Consider the following 14,107-nt stretch of genomic DNA (forward strand, 5'->3'; position numbering starts at 1 on the left):
GCCAACACACAAATCCTCCTACAAACAAATACAATCTCTTAAAATAAAGTACCATTTCATCTTCCATACCATTGTTCCATTTGGGACAATGGTGCGGGGCGACTTTATTTTTAAAAAATATTAATAAAATGGAAGGAAAAATATTTATTGGAAAAATCATATACCTCAAAACTACATAATACAATAATGTTCCTTTTGTGTGCTAAAACAAATCTATTGTTTCAGGAGTGAAGTCAGAGAGGGACTCATATCACCTACCTTTCACATATAAAGAAGCTTTTGTTTCCTGTTCCCCAGTATCACAGCTGTATTCTCCTGAATCTTCTAATCTGAGATTGTGTACTAAGAGCTCTACAATACATTCCCTCTGTTTCATTTCATACTTATTACTAGACTGCAGTGCCAGGCCTCCTCTCCTCCATTCCACTGGAGCATTTGGTTTGGACAGCTCACAACGTAATGTGGCTGTACCTCCTTCTTCAGCCTCCTTATTCTGAAGGGGTTGCTTAAACACAATGGGCAGGGCTGCAAAAATTGAGAGTTAAATATTTTAAGTGCATTTTAGACCCCAAAAGAAGACGTCTGGCAGGGTCCAGCAAGAACAGACTAAACCAGTGTTTCTCTAATTCTGGTCTGTGGACCCCTTTTTGTCAGCTTATTGCATGAACCGTTAGTGGAACCGTTGGAATGGAAGACCACAAGTGAAGAAACTAAATAGCCTTAAAGCAAAATTAGAAGGCCATTTTTAATAGCACATTTATGTGGCCAGGGTTGCAATGTTCTGCCTACCATGTATGGTCACAGCAGCTGTTGTCTGCTGATCCCCAGAGTCACAGGTATATATTCCTGTATCTTCCAATTTTAAGTCCTGAATGACCAGCTCAGCAATGGGCCCTTGCCGCTTCATCTCATATTTCAGTCCAGGGAAGAGAATTGTAGCTCCTTTCCTCCACTCTACAGGAGCAGTTGGTTTGGTAAGCTCACACCACAATGTGACTGCACCACCTTCTTCTGCCTCCTCATCCTGAAGCTCATGTTTAAAAAGTGCTGGTAGGGCTATAAAACAAAAACATAACCTGCATCATCAAGCAAGTGGACTTTCTCAGGGAAGAGAGAAGATAGAAAGAGTTTGAACTCTGTAACACTGTATAATGAACTATTTTGGTTTGTCAAAGCCTCATGGGTCTACAGTAGTAGATCCCAGAGAGGTAAGGTAAATAGTTTCAGAACCAGAAGGTTTCTATTCCCAGAAGCAGCACTTGTTGTGTGTTCTGCACATTCTTAACATGAACCAGACCTATAAGTGGGAAGAATCTTTCATTACTACAAAAGTAACCGTTATGCTGTGTCCACTGCATGGTCTTGGAAATGTTCTTGCAGCTGAAGAGTTGATCTGAATATCTGCAGTAAGGAGGAAGCATTTCAACATTTTTCCTAAAGGAGGAAATTAGAGTTATATGGCCCATCTTGGGGTCTGCACAGGATTCCCTTTTGTTGCATGACCATTCTATTATGCCACCTGGGCTTTGCTCTTGTGCTCTCCTTGCTGATTTAATTGTTTTCCTAGCCCAAAATTGATATAAGCGTGTCTGAAACTTGGTCCAGTTTTGCCAAACGGTTTGTGAAGCTCAGTGAACGATTCAGTGCGCTGGGCTGTGTTTTTGGTTTGTGTGATTCACTGATATGATGAATTACTCTAGATCTGTTTCATGTCTCCTACATTGCAAACGTGATCCTTGACAAAAGAGTGTCCATACTAAAAATTACTACAGCACACTAGGGGCCAATTCTAAGTACATGGAGCAAAATAAAAAACATACCAGGGCTGAGATACAGAATACAGCACACCAGAAAGGAACAAATATTTGTCAAAGGTCCAATCCTGCAGGCTTTGCTCACACTAGTTATCTCACTGAATTTCAAGGTAGCAAAGGATGCAGGATTCAGCCAAAAATGTGCATAAAACCACACACACATCTCATATTACAATAGTAAGACGCATTATTCCTAAAACAGTGGAAGGGAAGCAGAGAAATTGCAAGAGGCACTTACATAGGATGTCCAGATAATGTATAGAGATAAAAACATATAATAAACTTTTCAGATTAAAAAAGGCAGATGAGTCACAGCCTCCTTTCATTTTAATCCCTTCTCTAAAGACATCCTGCCAGTATAAAATGACTGAAGATGACAGCTCAGTATTACTGAGAGCTATTTTAAACAGAGTATCCCAGTCTTCTATAATTTGTTGAGTGCTGGAGAACTATTGTATGAGTATGAGCCTTAAAAGCAAGCCTGGTGACCCATGAAGTGATTTTAAGAAGCAAAACTGAGTTTAAAAATCATTTCAGAAATGATTTTCTTTTTCTTTTTACCATTTACTGTTAAGGTAGCGGTGGTCTGCTGGTCTCCACACACACAGGTATATTCTCCGGTGTCCTTCACCTGTAGATCGCAGATCACCAGCTCTGAAATGGCACTTTCTTGTCTCATTTTGTATTTCTCACTGGCTTTGAGCACTTTGTGCCCTTTCTTCCACTCCACTGGAGCAGGCTTGGTCAGCTCACAGTGCAGAGTGGCTGCTCCATTTTCTGTAGCATCCAAGTTCTTCAGTTCTTCTTTAAATTGTGGAGGCAGGGCTGAGGAATACAAAATGAGCAGAGTGCATGAAAATTCACAATGGCAACTGGCTGGTGTGTTAGGGATAAAGTTGAATCCTACAGTATTAAGACCTGGTCCAATGTCCATAGAATATAATGGAAAACCTCCAACTGCCTTCAGGGGGCATTGGATCAGGACCTTAAGAAGATTATAAAGTAAAACGGAAGGAAGAAAGGTAGCAGAGAACATTTGCATATAGACAGTTCTATTCCCCATTATAAACCATAGGAAGATTAATGCAAGCAAATTGCAAGGGAATGTAAAAGACCAATGAAAAGCATCAGTAAAGAACACAAACATCTAACACAATCCATCTAAGGAAGAGCCTGCAATGGAATAATACTTCTGCATTTCATAGATAAGACAGTAAACAAAAAGGCATACGTGTAATTTCTCATATCTATTTATTTTACCATGCACTGTTAAGGCCGCTGTGGTCTTCTGGTCTCCACACACACAAGTGTAATCTCCAGCATCCTTCAGATCTAAACCATGGACCACCAACTCCACAATGCAACCTTCCTGTCTCACTGTGTACTTGTCATTTGATTTGAGCACTTTGTGACCCTTCTTCCACTCCACTGGGGCGGCGACCTTGGTCAACTCACAGCGCAGAGTGGCTGTTCCACCTTCAATGGCTTCCTCGTTGCACATTTCTTCTTTGAAAGATGGAGGCAAAGCTGAAGGATGCAATATACAGTGCATTACAAACTGAGGGCAATCAGCTGCTGTAGCTGAAAAACAGGAGGTGAAGGAGAAAGTAGAGAAGGACACAGGAGGATGGAGCTTGAGAATAACGGAGGAGAAACAGCAGAGAAGTGAAAACTGATATTGCATCCCAGTAGGCATATATGGCCTGATTCCTGTATTGTTTAGACTAGTTTTATATTTGTGAAATGTCACTGATCTCAATAGATTTGCTTCTGACCTACATAACATAAGAATAGACATATTGGGTCAGACCAATGGTCCATCCAGCCCAATCTCCTGTCTTCCGACAGTGGCCAATGCCAGGTGCTTCAGAGGGAATGAACAGAACAGGCAATCATTGAATGATCCATCCCCTGTCATCCACTGCCAGCTTTTGACAATCAGAGGCTAGGGACACCCGGCACATTGTGTTGCATCTCTGATCATCTTGGCTAATAGACATTGATGGACCTATCCTCCATGTCAGGAAGAGGAGCATTAAGACCATAACCTTTGGTATCCTCCACCTAGACCAGATATAACTAGCTCTGTAATGACCCCCTTCTGTCTGATTGTGCATTTATCACTTGCTTTCAGTTCCTTGTGCCTCCTTCTTCAATTCCACTAGACCAGCCTTGGTCAGTTTACTGTGCAACACGGTTTATTGCCTTTGGTTTTCCCCTCATTCTTTAGTTTTTCTTTTAAAAATGCAGTCAGGACTGATGAACTCACCATGAGCAGAGAGGTAATCAGAACGCCACAGAACTTTGAACCCTAACTTGTCCTCCTTTCCCAGAATTTGATTTTTTGTTTACACATTCCTCATTTATCTTCTTTGGATATCTGCCTTGATATGTCTCACCCATCCTCTAAAGAAACAACGTCTTCTAAATAATGTTTGATAACATTTTCATGACTACCATTCCCGATTAACCACATGGGCTAGTGTCTCAGCTTTCAAGTCATATTGGCACAGCCTCACATTCGAAAAGCAAAGAACATTAAAATGTAAAGGTGGGTCAGACCAAAATCCCAAACTTGAATCCCACGTCCAAACTATAAGGTCTTGATCCAAACTCCTTGGACGTGATGTATTTCCCACTTAAACTAGTTTTATACTGAAGTACTGATTTCAACCACGTGACTCCTGATTTTTATATCAGCGTGAAAACAAAATAAGGTAATATCAAGAAGTCATCATTATCTCCTCAGAAAATCAGACTCCAAAGCAAAGCCGTCTTAGTGTAAAATGGATAATGACTGCAGGAACAAACCCCTAGAACAAAACCAGTTCTTACAGCAGAAGTTTTGACTAAATTGTTCTTGTGCCTGAGTAGTATTTATTTCTCTACACAAATAGTAGACAAGGAAAGAAAAATGCCAGAAAGGGAAGACAAAAGAATCACCAGAGTTGCGTTTTAGGAAAGGAAAATGCAGGAATTGGATGTGTTAGATAGTACATGAGGATGCGGAATGGGATCTCTCTATATAGAGAGCCTCCAGTTTATCAAAGCCAAGGAATGTTATTTTTTTTTTAAATGGAGCTGCCGTGAACGAGGTAAACAGAACAGATAAAGGAAATGTGAACACAGAGACAAGGTTTCATACCAAGGAAGCAGGTGATAAGAAAAATTAGAGTTCATGACAAAATATTTTTACCATGTACTGTTAAAGCAGCTGTGGTCTGATGTTCTCCACACACACAAGTATAATCTCCTGTATCCTTCTCATCTAGATCATGGACAACCAGCTCTGCAATGACACCTGCCAGTCTCATTCTGTACTTCTGACTTGCTTTGAGAAGCTGGTGCCCTTTCTTCCACTCCACTGGAGCAGCTTTGGTCAGCTCACAGTGCAGAGTGGCATTTCCACCTTCTTTAGCTTCTTCATTCTTTAGTTCTTCTTTAAAAAGCGCTGGCAAGGCTGAGGGATGCAACACGGACAAAGTGGGCATCAAAATTCAAGAGCTTGAACACTAATTTCTCTTCCTTTCTCATGATATTTCCATGCACACACTTCTCATTTATCTTGTTCTAACATTTGCTTTGATATGACTGACACGCCAGTGCTTAAAAGAAAACAACACTCTTGGCACTGTTTTGACCATGTTTTTACTTACTGTCCATGATTAATAAAATGGCTTTGAGGTCCCAGGGTCCATGTATTGCCAGTACCTTTCACAAGTGAAGAACGTTACAAATGAGATGTAGTGCCTATGTTAATGGAATTGACCATTTACGCTGCTAGATGTAATATTGTTCTATCTATGCGCTCTGAGAGGCTGGTATACTGATAAGTTAAAATAATGAAAACAACTAGAGTGCAAAACATAAATCACACACTTCTCGTTTTAAATTGAGATGCATGGAGAGCCTCTAAAACATGACCAGAGAATGTTGTGTTCTCACTTGCTATTTCCTCAGAAATCATACCCCAAATTAAAAACATCCATCGGTGACACAAACAAACAAAACCCTAGTGCAAATCTAATTCTTATGACATAAATTTCAGGCAAACCTGCCTCATGCATAAGGAGTATTAATAAGGGAAGGAGGACAGGGAAAGAATGCTGCCCAGAAAAGAAGGAGTCAGAAGAAAGGAAAAATCCATGCTTCAGGGAAGAACAGGGAGCATTAGGATGTGGTCAGATAAAGCACGATGGGATAGGATAGTAATTCTGTGTTTAAGTAGCCTCCATTTCTTCAGAGCCCAGGAACGTTATCCCAACAAAAAGAGTTGCAATGAATGAGGTGGACAGTAATGCAACAGATAAAGGAAATGTGGACACAGAGCAAGGATTTATTTCCAAATCTGTTTCTAAGGGGGCAGCAGAATAAAACAGAAAAATCACTAGAAAGCAAATTAGCTGACAGGATATTTTTACCATTTACTGTTAAAGCAGCGGTGGTCTGCTGGTCTCCACACAGGCAGGTATAATCACCAGCATCCTTCAGATCTAGATTGCAGATCACCAGCTCTGAAATGGCACCTTCTAGCCTCATTTCGTATTTCTCACTGGCTTTGAGCACTAAGTGCCCTTTCTTCCACTCCACTGGAGCAGCCTTGGTCAGCTCACAGTGCAGAGTGGCAGCTTCACCTTCTGTGGCTTCCTTGTTCCCCAATTCTTCTTTGAAAAGTGCCGGGAGAGCTGAGGGCACAATAGACCACGTGTTAACACTTATAGAAGAATCACAATTGGCTGGGCTCAGCTGACGAAATGTACGTGGGGGAAAATGGGAAAAATACATAAGATGAAAGGGCTCGTAAAAAATTGGAAGGAACTTCCTTTACTTTTGAGGAGTGGATTGGCAATGCCCAGGAACTTTGATCCAGAGTACTATCCCTTTGAAAGAAATGAATAGTAGATCGGATGGAAGAAGCAACAGAGAAATGGCCAATTAATATTGAGATCACTATTGGGTTCCAGTGGCTGACACCGCTGAGTTTCAGGAGTGATACTAGAAAATTAATTATCCAACACTGATTTTTTTTTTTTTTTACCATGTACTGTTAAGGTAGCTGTTGTCTTCTGGTCCGAAGACACACAGGTATAATTTCCTGCATCCTTCAGTTCTACATCGTGGATAACCAGCTCTGCAATGACATCCTGCTGCCTCATTTTATATTTTTCACTTGCTTTGAGCACGTTGTGCCCTATTTTCCACTCCACAGGAGCAGCTTTGGTCAGTTCACAGTGCAGAGTGACTGATCCACCTTCTGTAACCTCCTCATTCTTTAGTTCTTCCTTGAAAAGTACAGGCAGAGCTGGGGAATATGAGGTAAAAAGACAATACATTAAAACTGAAAAGTCTATGGTAAGTGGCTGGTACCATGAACTAATGCTGCAGCCTTTCACCTCTTGTAATTTAGGATCAAATCTGGTTAGTTTTGGGATTTTACTCCAGCCGTTCAGCCAGTGGTCAGTGTCATTACGTCCTGGAAAATAAAGCTCATTTGACAGTTGCTGAACAAAGGAAGTTCAACATACAATGGACCAGTCTGGTTTGAGGTGGATTATAAAAAGTGTCTGAGGAAGCACGTATAAGGTATGCCCTGCCCCACATCTACATTCAGTCCAGCCAGTGATCTTAGATGATCACGAACTTCGAATATTTTTTTTTAAATTTACCATCTAAGTACTACGGAAACAAGAAGTTCTCCTTTTTCACTTATGCACAAATTAACAAGAGTCCAAGAGAGTTAGATGAATCTACTGTGGAAAGGTAAAGAGTTCCATGGGAACAAACAGTAGAGTAATGAAGCGCTAATTTGGAACATATTATTTACCATTTACTATCAACGTAGCCGTGGTCTGCTGGTCTCCACACATGCATGTGTAATCTCCTGCATCCTGCAGACCTAGATCATGGATCTCCAGCTCAGCAGTGACACTATCCTGTCTCATGCTGTATTTTTCACTCGCCTTGAGTAATTTGAGCCCTTTCTTCCACTCCACTGAAGCAGGCTTGTTCAGCTCACAGTGCAGAGTGGCTCTTTTGCCTTCCGTGGCTTCCAAATTCTTCAGTTTTTCTTTGAAAACTGCAGGCAGAGCTGAGGATCACAGAACGGATGGACAGTGCATTAAACATTGTAAGTGCCAGATGGCTGGTGTGATTGGGGGAAATGGGGGAAAAAATTACACTGTAAGGAGAAAACAAGAAAACCAGCATGAACAAAGGAAGCTGAGAACTCTTTGGGTTGCAATCAGCTTCCTTTCCTCACAATATATTTTAGGGCTATTAAGGCACCCAATGGAATTCCAAGTAATAAGACAGGCAATAAAAAGAAAAAAGTAAAACAAAAATGATCAATGCAGATAAACAATTAACCACTAAACAAAAAATAAACTCCGACACAGATGCATGCACAACGAACAGCAGATGGGGCGGTAGGTAATTACACATTGAATTATGATTTTTTGTTTTTACCATGCACTATCAAGCCAGCAGTTGTCTTCTGGTCTCCACACACGCAGGTATAATCTCCAGCATCTTTCACTTCCAGGTCATGGATAACCAGTTTAACCACAGCGCCCTCCTGTCTCATTTTGTATTTGTCGCTCGCTTTGAGCAAACTGTCCCCTTTCATCCATTCTACTTGGGCAGCTTTGGTCAGCACACAGCACAGAGTGGCCGTTCCACCTTCTCTGACTTCCTGGCTCTTTAGTTCTTCTTTGATGAGTGCAGGCAGAGCTGAAGGATGGAAGAGACAGAGCATTAAAGTGGAGCTCTGAGCACAGCCACCAGAGAATAGGTGGAAGAAGGGGGCGCAGAAAATGTCACAGTCTGTAAGATGATAAAAGTAGAGAGCTGTCTTAGGCCTGTGATGGGGTGTACGCCCCACACTGGCCATGCAAGAGCTGAATTGGACCAAGTGGGCCCAGTCAGCCAATTAGGCTGCAATCTGGGAGAATTAGGCCTGGGAGGAGAGCCCTAATCAGGGAAACTCACCTGTGTAGGAACAGGCAGGGCTTATAGCAAGACAGAAAATTGGAAGCAGAGGGGGCTGCAGAGGGGAAGTCTGCAGTCACTCCCTAGGAGAAGGGAGGTGTGTTTGGAGGGCTATAGAGACAAGTAGCCTGCGGTCACTACCTCGGAGGAGAGAGCTGGGAGACTGGAGTAGGGAGGGCCAGAAGGTAAGGAAGAGGCTCAGGTAAAGGAGGGAACTACAAGGCGGCAAAGTGCAGGAGGGAACCACACCACAGTGCTGCTTAGAGGTTCCCTGAGCCAGATCCCGGAGTAGAGGGCAGGCCCAGATTCCTCTACCCGCCACTGAGGGAGTGGCACCTGGGACAGTGAATGGGAGGACTGCCCAAGACAGCTGGTGAGCAGGGACTTTGATATACATTCCCGGAAGGGGAAACCACAGGGTGACCTGGCCGGAAACCTGAGTCACAAAGCGGAAGATGCAGTTCCTGGAGCGAGCGGGGCCACAGAGGGACAAAGAGACGGAGTGCAACCGCAGGAAGCGGAGTCAGCTGCACTGAGTTAATCACCAGAATGGCCAGGAGGGGGAGCCACCTGCAGCGAGACGAGCACCCCATTATAGGGCCTGATCCCACACCTACTCTGTAATGAGTGGTCAGTAGGTCAGGCTGTTAACACAGATATTGTATCATGGAGTTGGGGTAACGGTGAAGAAGGTTAAACCAATAACAAATTAATTACTATGACTACTATATGCAATAAAGATAATAAAGGAAACAATACAGAAACGACAAATTACACAAGGACAGATACTTGAATCTACTGGATGAGCCCAAAAATTATGATAGTTATTAGAAAATTATTAACTTCATTTTGCAACTTGTTATTACCATGTACTGCTAGGGCAGCTGTGCTCTGCTGATCTCCACACACACAGGTATAATCACCAGCATCATTGTTATCTAGATTGTGGATCTCCAGCTCTGCGGTAGTATCTTTCTGCCTCATTTTATATTTATTACTTGGCTTGAGCACTTTGGGTCCCTTCTTCCACTCCACTGGGGCAGCCTTGGTCAGCTCACAGCGCAGAGTGGCTGCCCCACCTTCGGTGGCTTCTTCATTTTTTAACTCTTCTTTGAAAAGTGCAGGTAGGGCTGAGGAACAAAGAACAAGGGAACATTCTCATAACATCCAGTTATGATTAATAAATTAAATGAGTCTGACGGTCACAAACTTCTGTCCATGTCTAAACATTCATCCACCCATGGAATTGGTCATTTCATAAGAGGTTCAAGACTGGAAGAGTAAACGGCTTGCAAGTCAGAATGATGATGGAAGGAGGCCAGTCATAGAAAATTAGGGTTGGAAGGGACCTCAGGAGGTCATCTAGTCCAACCCCCTGCTCAAAGCAGGACTAACCTCAGCTAAATCATCCCAGCCAAGGCTTTTTGTCAAGTCAGGTCTTAAAAACCTCTTAGGATGGAGATTCCACCACCTCCCTAGGTAACCCATTCCAGTGTTTAGCCACCCTCCTAGTGATTTTTTTTTCTAATATCAAACCCAGAACTCCCCCACTGCAACTTGAGACCATTGCTCGTAGTTCTGTCACCTACTACCACTGAGAACAGCCTAGCTCCATCCTCCTTGGAACCCCCTTCAGGTAGTTAAAGGCTGCTATCAAATCCCCCCTCATTCTTCTCTTCGGAGACTAAACAAGCCTAGTTCCCTCAGCCACTCCTCATAAGTCATGTGCTCCAGACCTCTAATCATTTTTGTTGCCCTCCACTGGACTCTCTCTAATTTGTCCACATCCTTCCTGTAATGATGGACACAAAACTAGATACAATACTCCAAATGTGGCCTCATCAGTGCCGAATAGAGGGGAATAATCATGTCCCTCAATCTGCTGGCAATATTCCTACTAACGCAGCCCAATGTGCCGTTAGCCTTCTTGGCAATAAGGAAACACTGTTGACTCATATCCAGCTTCTTGTCCACTGTAACCCCCAGGTCCTTTTCTGCAAAACTGCTGCCTAGCCAGTCAGTCCCCAGTCTGTAGCTGTGCATGGGATTCTTCCGTCCAAAGTGCAGGACTCTGCACTTGTCCTTGTTGAATCTCATCAGATTTTTTTGTCCCAATCCTCCAATTTGTCTAGGTCACTCTGTATCCTACCCCTGCTTCCAGGGTATCAACCACTGCCCCCAGCTTCATGTCATCTGCAAACTTGTTGAGGATGCAATCCACCCTATCCTCCAGATCATTAATGAAGATGTTGAACAAAACCGGCCCCAGCACCGACCACTGGGGCACTCTGCTTGTTACCGGCTGCCAATTAGATATTGAGCAATTGATCACTAGCTATTGAGCCTGATGATCTAGCCAGCTTTCTATCCATCTTACAGTTCATTCATCCAACCCCTACTTCTTTAGTTTGCTGATAAGAACATTGTGGGAGACTGTATCAAAGGCTTTGCTAAAGTCAAGGTATATCACGTCCACCAATTTTCCCACATCCACAGAGCCAGTCATCTCATCATAGAAGGCAATCCAGTTGGTCAGGCATGACTTGCACTTGGTGAGTCCCCGTGCTGATTGTTCCTGATCACCTTCCTCTCCTTCAAGTGCCTCAAAATGGATTCCTTGGGGACCCACTCCATGATTTTTCCGGGGATTTGATAGTAAGGCAAGAAGAGAGATTCAGGAGATCTGAATTCAACTCCTGGGTCTAACAAAGAATTTCTTTGTGGCCTTGGACAAGTGACCCCATCTTTAAAATGAGCATGAGGCTAACACTGACAGTCAGACTGTGTAGATAAACAGAGGGCATGGCTCCACAGCAGCTAGATAACCACAGCTGGCCTATGCCAGCCGACTTGGGCTCGCGGGGCACGGGCTGCGGAGCTGTTTCATTGTTGTGTAGATGTCTGGGCTTGGGCTCGGACTGGAGCCTGGGCTGTAGGACAATGTGAGGTGGGTGGATCTCAGAGCTCGGGCTCCAGCCAGAGGTTTTTAAGGCCCAGCTTGACAAAGGCCTGGCTTTAGTTGGGATTGGTCCTGCTTTGAAGGAGGGGGTTGGACTAGATGGCCTCCTAGATGGTCCCTTCCAACCCTAATCTTCTATGATTCTAAATCTACACAGCAACGAAAGAGTCCTGCAGCCCGAGCCCTGTGAGCCTGTGTCCACAGGCCCAGCCATGGGTTTTTCTTTCCTATGCAGACGACCTTAGATACTGAACTGATGAGGGCCATATAAGTAGACAAATAGGCAGGATTTATTTTCAGAGTTGTAAGGAAGACTGCACAGAACCAGCTCTTGCTTGCAGTATTATTATCCTGAACCCTTCAAATGGTCAGTTAACAAATTACAAGCTAAAACTTCTCTTTTCATTTAAGAAATACAAAAATTTCAGTCACACCTTCTCTCCCGGCTCATTCTGAAACAAGCAACACAAAAGCTACGCAAGTAAGTGAAATCCCTCAAGCAGAAGTATAATGTAAGAAAGTGTAAATATGCACAAGCTAGAGTGGAAATAGAAAAACACAGAAAGCTTTTAGAGCAATCACAAGAAGTAGGGTTCTAGTGAGTTAGCTGGAGATCAGGAAAAAGGAAAGAAAATGTATTAAAAGTGTCTGATTAAGATAAGATTAGAATGGGAATTCAATGGATATCAACAATATTGAGTTTTCCAGACGGGTTGATACAAAAATCACCCATTTAAAGTTGATGTATTTGTATTTTTTTACCATGCACTATCAAAGCCGCAGTTGTCTTCTGGTCTCCACATGCACAGGTATAATCGCCAGAGTCCTTGACTTCTAAATCATGGATCACTAGTTCTGCAATGGCACCTTCCTGCCTCATTGTATATTTGTCACTTGGTTTGAGCGCCTTGTGCTTCTTTTTCCACTCCACTGAAGCAACCTTGGTCAGCTGACAGCGCAGGGTGGCTTTCCCACCTTCCATGGCTTCCTCATTATTCATTTCTTCCTTGAAACGTGCAGGCAGGGCTGAGGAGTTCAGAATGAACAGAGTACATGAACATTCACATTACAGCAACTACCCGGCACAGACGTTGAATACACTAACCCGGGTGATTATCAACTTGTGATCCATGGACCACAAGTGGTCCACAAAGCCTTTCCTGAAATAGAATTACTCATACTGAGGATTACACAGTGGTGGCTTGGGAGGTTTGGCAAACACCCTGTCCTAAGACAGATCTCTCTTTTATAAGGTGGCCCACAGAAGGAAAGAGCTAGAGAACTATCCTAGGCTTTCAGATCCCCTTCAGGACAGGCACCTTCTTTTTACTATGTTTGTAGAGTGCTTAGAACAAATGGTTTCTAAGCCTGACTGGAGTTTCTAGGAGCTATTGTAACACAAATAATAAATAAAATAATAGGGTCACAAATGAAATGGCATTGGGTGACCTTAATCTCATTTCTCTTTCAGATATGTCCTTGCGATGTGCCTCATTCAATATAGCACGACTGTCAGCACCTCTCAAAGGAAATTTAATACAGTGTTCAAAATGGACAAGGAAATATGTATCTTATCACAATGTTGGCTTTTATCAAAATATCCCCCATTCTTGGAACGTAATATCATAATATTTATCATGATAAAAATCAATGTGACCATTTTAACACCTAGTATTGAACATGAAAATCAGAAGGATTTGTAATTGAAACTGAGGGGTAGTTCCCAACCCTGTGTGTGGAAATTTCTGCAATGAATGTGTGACCAACGTCTGGCCCAACCAATGCATTCAGTCTCTCATTTCTATTTCCACTAACATTTTGATAAATTCATCAGCAATATGTAAGAAAATGACAGCACACTGATAATAACGTCTCAGTTATACAGCCTAAATTACTGCAGACTGAAATTAGGGCTGTAATCCAGTTGATGATACCATTATGTTTCCCAAAACAGATAGAAAATTATGCACTTAATTTGGGATATATTTTTTACCATTCACTGTTAAGGAAGCTGTGGTTTCTTGGTCTCCATACATGCATGTATAATCTCCAGCATCTGTCAGATCTAAATCATGGATCACCAGCTCAGCAATGGTGCCCTCCTGCCTCATTCTGAACTTGTCGCTTGGTTTGAGCACCTTGGGCCCCTTCTTCCATTCCACTGGGGCAGCGACCTTGCTCAGCTCACAGTGCAGACTAGCTGCTTCACCCTCTGTGACTTCCAAATTCTTCAATTCTTTTTTAAAACGTGGCGGAAGGACTGAGGACCATAGGATGAACAGAGAGTGCATTAAAATTCAAGGAATAATTGCAGCTGGGTGGCTCCAGTAGATTAGTGTGTTAATCT

The 14,107-nt window shown here is 42.8% G+C and overlaps 1 protein-coding gene across 19 annotated transcripts in view; it reads right to left on the bottom strand.

Annotated features, from left to right (window-relative positions):
- Window positions 1-14,107, bottom strand: part of OBSCN (obscurin, cytoskeletal calmodulin and titin-interacting RhoGEF) — a 276,095-nt gene that overhangs the window by 136,073 nt on the left and 125,915 nt on the right. For 9 of the 19 annotated variants that reach the window (XM_067530493.1, XM_067530487.1, XM_067530483.1 and 6 more), the window contains 12 exons: window positions 13,754-14,020; window positions 12,523-12,786; window positions 9,668-9,931; window positions 8,280-8,543; window positions 7,639-7,902; window positions 6,853-7,116; window positions 6,236-6,499; window positions 5,011-5,274; window positions 3,075-3,341; window positions 2,376-2,639; window positions 790-1,056; window positions 259-525 (listed from right to left, as the gene is read on the bottom strand). In XM_067530493.1, the coding sequence (XP_067386594.1) occupies window positions 259-525; window positions 790-1,056; window positions 2,376-2,639; window positions 3,075-3,341; window positions 5,011-5,274; window positions 6,236-6,499; window positions 6,853-7,116; window positions 7,639-7,902; window positions 8,280-8,543; window positions 9,668-9,931; window positions 12,523-12,786; window positions 13,754-14,020 (3,180 nt within the window). The remainder of the gene's footprint in view (window positions 1-258; window positions 526-789; window positions 1,057-2,375; window positions 2,640-3,074; window positions 3,342-5,010; window positions 5,275-6,235; window positions 6,500-6,852; window positions 7,117-7,638; window positions 7,903-8,279; window positions 8,544-9,667; window positions 9,932-12,522; window positions 12,787-13,753; window positions 14,021-14,107) is intronic. The other 10 variants (XM_067530480.1, XM_067530497.1, XM_067530492.1 and 7 more) reach the window with 8 other exon arrangements.

This window comes from Emydura macquarii, unplaced genomic scaffold (assembly GCF_026122565.2).
Source record: "Emydura macquarii macquarii isolate MOO-44397 ecotype Brisbane River unplaced genomic scaffold, CSIRO-AGI_Emac_v2 contig_3080, whole genome shotgun sequence".
NCBI classification, from domain to species: domain Eukaryota; kingdom Metazoa; phylum Chordata; order Testudines; family Chelidae; genus Emydura; species Emydura macquarii.